The 3,419-nt window shown below is 45.4% G+C and overlaps 1 protein-coding gene across 1 annotated transcript; it reads left to right on the plus strand.

Moving 5' to 3' along the window:
* The first annotated feature begins 883 nt into the window (after window positions 1–883).
* LOC148018585 (uncharacterized) lies at window positions 884–2,731 on the plus strand. The gene has a single exon (XM_087662228.1). It carries the CDS (start codon window positions 1,081–1,083, stop codon window positions 2,251–2,253), a length of 1,173 nt encoding a protein of 390 aa, XP_087518354.1. The 5' UTR covers window positions 884–1,080; the 3' UTR covers window positions 2,254–2,731.
* The last annotated feature ends 688 nt before the right edge of the window (window positions 2,732–3,419 follow it).

Below are 3,419 nucleotides of genomic sequence, written 5' to 3' on the forward strand. Positions count from 1 at the left end.
CTTAATGCCCAACAAAGAAGGTAGTGCCACAACAACCATGACCCTCAAGTTCTTAGTTCGGTCCACATTTTTTTTCATTGGTTGCCTATTTTGGACTAGGGGGATTTGTACCAACGGGCACATCATTCGAAAGAAAGATGGCCCAAAATGGATAGGAGCACAACACACTAATCATTCTCTCATCTCGCAATTTCTTTTGGTTACATCCTCATCAAACAACGTCGCTTTAAGATACTAATATAATCTAGTAGAGTGGACATTTGACCATCACTAGTGGGCTTTTGTCTGGCGACATCCATGTCCTTTGCATGACTAGACCCATACAACTATTGGACTACAAATGCAATCAAATGGCATTTCAAGGCTTGCATCTAGTCAAGAGTATGCAGCCAAGACCTTGTTATGTTCTAGCAATATCAAGACTAGTCAAATTATAGAGATGGATCCAATGTCATAATTTTAATGAACAAAATTGCATACTTTGTAAGTAACGTATAACGTCCACCCAAACTTGCTAGCCTTTTAGTCATCCAAGCAGGTTTTCTAGTGCTGGCATATACATCCACGCTTTGAAGAAGTTATTATATAGCCGGATCCAAGGTCATAATTTTAATGAACAAAATCACATACCTTGTAAGTAACGTGACATGTAACGTCCTTTTCTGCTACCCAAACTTGCTGGCCTTTAAATTGTCCGGGCTAGTTTTCTAGTGCTTGCATACACATCCACTTTTTTTGAAGTAGTTACATGCTGCAACATTGTAGGCACCTAACACTTTTAGGAGGTAAAGGAACTTCGTCCTTAGGAGGCCAAATAAGATTTTAGCCACTTATCGGCATCTTTCCCTACGATGGCACAGATCTCTATAGCGGGTTAAAACTGAAAATGCTTCTCTTGCAGGCGTAAAATGGCAAGTTGGCAACAGGTGAAAAGACTAAAGTGCAATCGTTCTTCGGGGGAAATTTGCAGCCACACGGGTCGTTATCATCGGCCGACAGAGAGAGAGAGAGAGAGAGAGAGCTATACATCAGCAGCAGCCAACAGATAATTAGCGTAGCTGATCATGAACGGCCTGAAGGATGTGTGCGCAGGAGAGTAGATCATCAGGAGGGGGCAGAGAAATCGAGGTCGCGGGAGGGAAGGTGAGGCTGCTGATGCACGAGAAGGAAGACGTGGTGGACGCAGGTTCGGGGAAGAGCCTGACAGGCTCGTGGATGTGGGAGTCGTGCTTCCTGCTGGGGGAGTGGCTTTGCGGCTGCGAGGCCGTGGTCAGAGGCAAGAGGGTGGTGGAATTAGGTGCGGGGACGGGGCTGCCAGGCCTGGTGGCGGCTGCCTTGGGAGCTAAGGAGGTCGTACTCACGGATCGCCCGCCTCTCCTCCCCATTCTCCGAACCAACGCCCAAGCCAATCTTAGCTCGTCCGGGTCTGCTGCTTCGGTTCCGACCCGGGTGTGCCCTCTGGAGTGGGGGGATCTGTCGCAGGTACGCAATGTGCTGAGAGTAGAGTACGACAGCTACTGTAGCTGTACTGCTGATTCTAGTACCACTATGCAGAGTCCTCCTGGCCCATCCGATGATAATACTCTGCCCAGTCTTACTAATTGTTCGACCAGTATACCTGCTGACGCTGGATCCTATGATCATATTCTGCCGGGGCATGCTGATCACACTGGATTAAGCAGCCATGGCGACAATTCAGAGGGCTTAATTGCATCTGACAGTGAGACGATTACCCCTAGTATTGCTAATCACACTGGATTAAGCAGCCAAAGCGACGATTCAGAGGGCCTAGTGATAATTGAATCCGATAGTGGAATGGCCACAGCTAGTATAGATGATGGGTTGTTGATCATGAGAGACGACACTGATGGTGGTGATGGTAATGGTGATGGTGATGGTGATGATCATTATGAGCAGCTGCCCGCAGTGCTCCGCAAGTTCGACATCATCCTGATGTCGGACGTTCTGTACGACGTGGAGTCCATGCCGCTGCTGCGCCGCACGCTACTGGATCTGAGCGGAGACGACACTCAGATATTCGTGGCCTACGAGCTCCGCCTCAGCACCGACGAGTGTCTCCGCGAGCTCTGCGCTGTGGATGACGATGATCCATATCATCATCATCGTCTGTGCTCTGCGCCCCTGCCTTCGGGACAGCTGCCGGGACGCTGGCGACAGTCTGACGACTACGGCATCATGCGCATGTGGCGTACCCCTCATCATGCGGACATGATCTTTCAACGGGATCTTTGACCTCGAGCTTCGCTTTCCCTTGCGATTAAGAAAATTTGTGATCCTCCAAGTTGAGACTTACAAACGGTCCTACTGCTTGTAAGCTGTAACTCTTCGAACACGGCTACGCGAGAGCTTATCCATTGGCTATATTCTCATGTCATTGCAGCTTCTCTCCTTATGAGCTTATACATTGGCTATATTCTCATGTCATTGCAGTTTCTCTCAAAGCATAGGAGCTGGCTTCTATATCGAAGTGGACTAGTATGGTTTGGGATGTCTAGGAAAAGCAAACTAAATAGGGGTCTAATCGTCTCAAAAACTTGCTTAACATGGATACAAAGAAGAAAGTTCCATGACTTGAATGCGATAGCCAGTGCCTCTTATGAAGAAAGTTCCTAGGCTTGAATGTGTTACGAGTGCCTCTTAGGGCATATGCTATTACAATCGTATGATGACAATATGGTTTTTTTAGACTTGTAAAGAGCCAATTTAGTTCATCTTAAATTCACTCTTTTGTTGAAGCTTTCATTTTTTGCTTATTTTTTTGAAGAAATGAATCAAATAGAGTTAAGAGCTCGTTTTGGAGCAAAAGGGCAATGCTCGAGTGTGCGCTAGTGTAAACATTTTGTCAAAAGTAGATTGATCAAGGGTCTCTTAAGGGTTTGGTCATGTGGGTGGTAATGAGAATATTACCCAAATTGACATGGCATAAACACGTATCATGAATCTAGCTACATAGGGTAGTGGTGAAAGCATCCCATAGTTGAGGTGATAACAAATGGTTTATGTGGTTATGTGGCACGTTCCTAGTTGGGGTTTTGCCTCTTGATACCACTTCAGTTCTAGCAATTAAGGTTGGATTTCAAGCACCACTCTAATTCCTTTATCTACTACAATGCACCATGTTGCATTTTGATACAAGAGTATGCTTCTTAAATTGTTTTCAATATTTGAAGCACACCTCAAATTCATTTCTCCTCAACCTACCACATTGCATTATGATAAGAGTATGGTTCTTGAAATGTACCTCAAGTTTTCAATTCCTATTTTTAAAAGGCACAAAAGCAATGGGGTCTCACTAACTAGGATTGCCATTCATGTCCATCTTGTGTTTTCTTCCCAATCAAAGTGGATATAGAAATGTACACTTTGGACTTAGAGGGAATATCTTTTATGCTTGCTTT

This window comes from Lygodium microphyllum, chromosome 21, assembly GCF_053477565.2.
Source record: "Lygodium microphyllum isolate KBCC chromosome 21, Lygodium_microphyllum_v1.1.10, whole genome shotgun sequence".
NCBI lineage: Eukaryota > Viridiplantae > Streptophyta > Polypodiopsida > Schizaeales > Lygodiaceae > Lygodium > Lygodium microphyllum.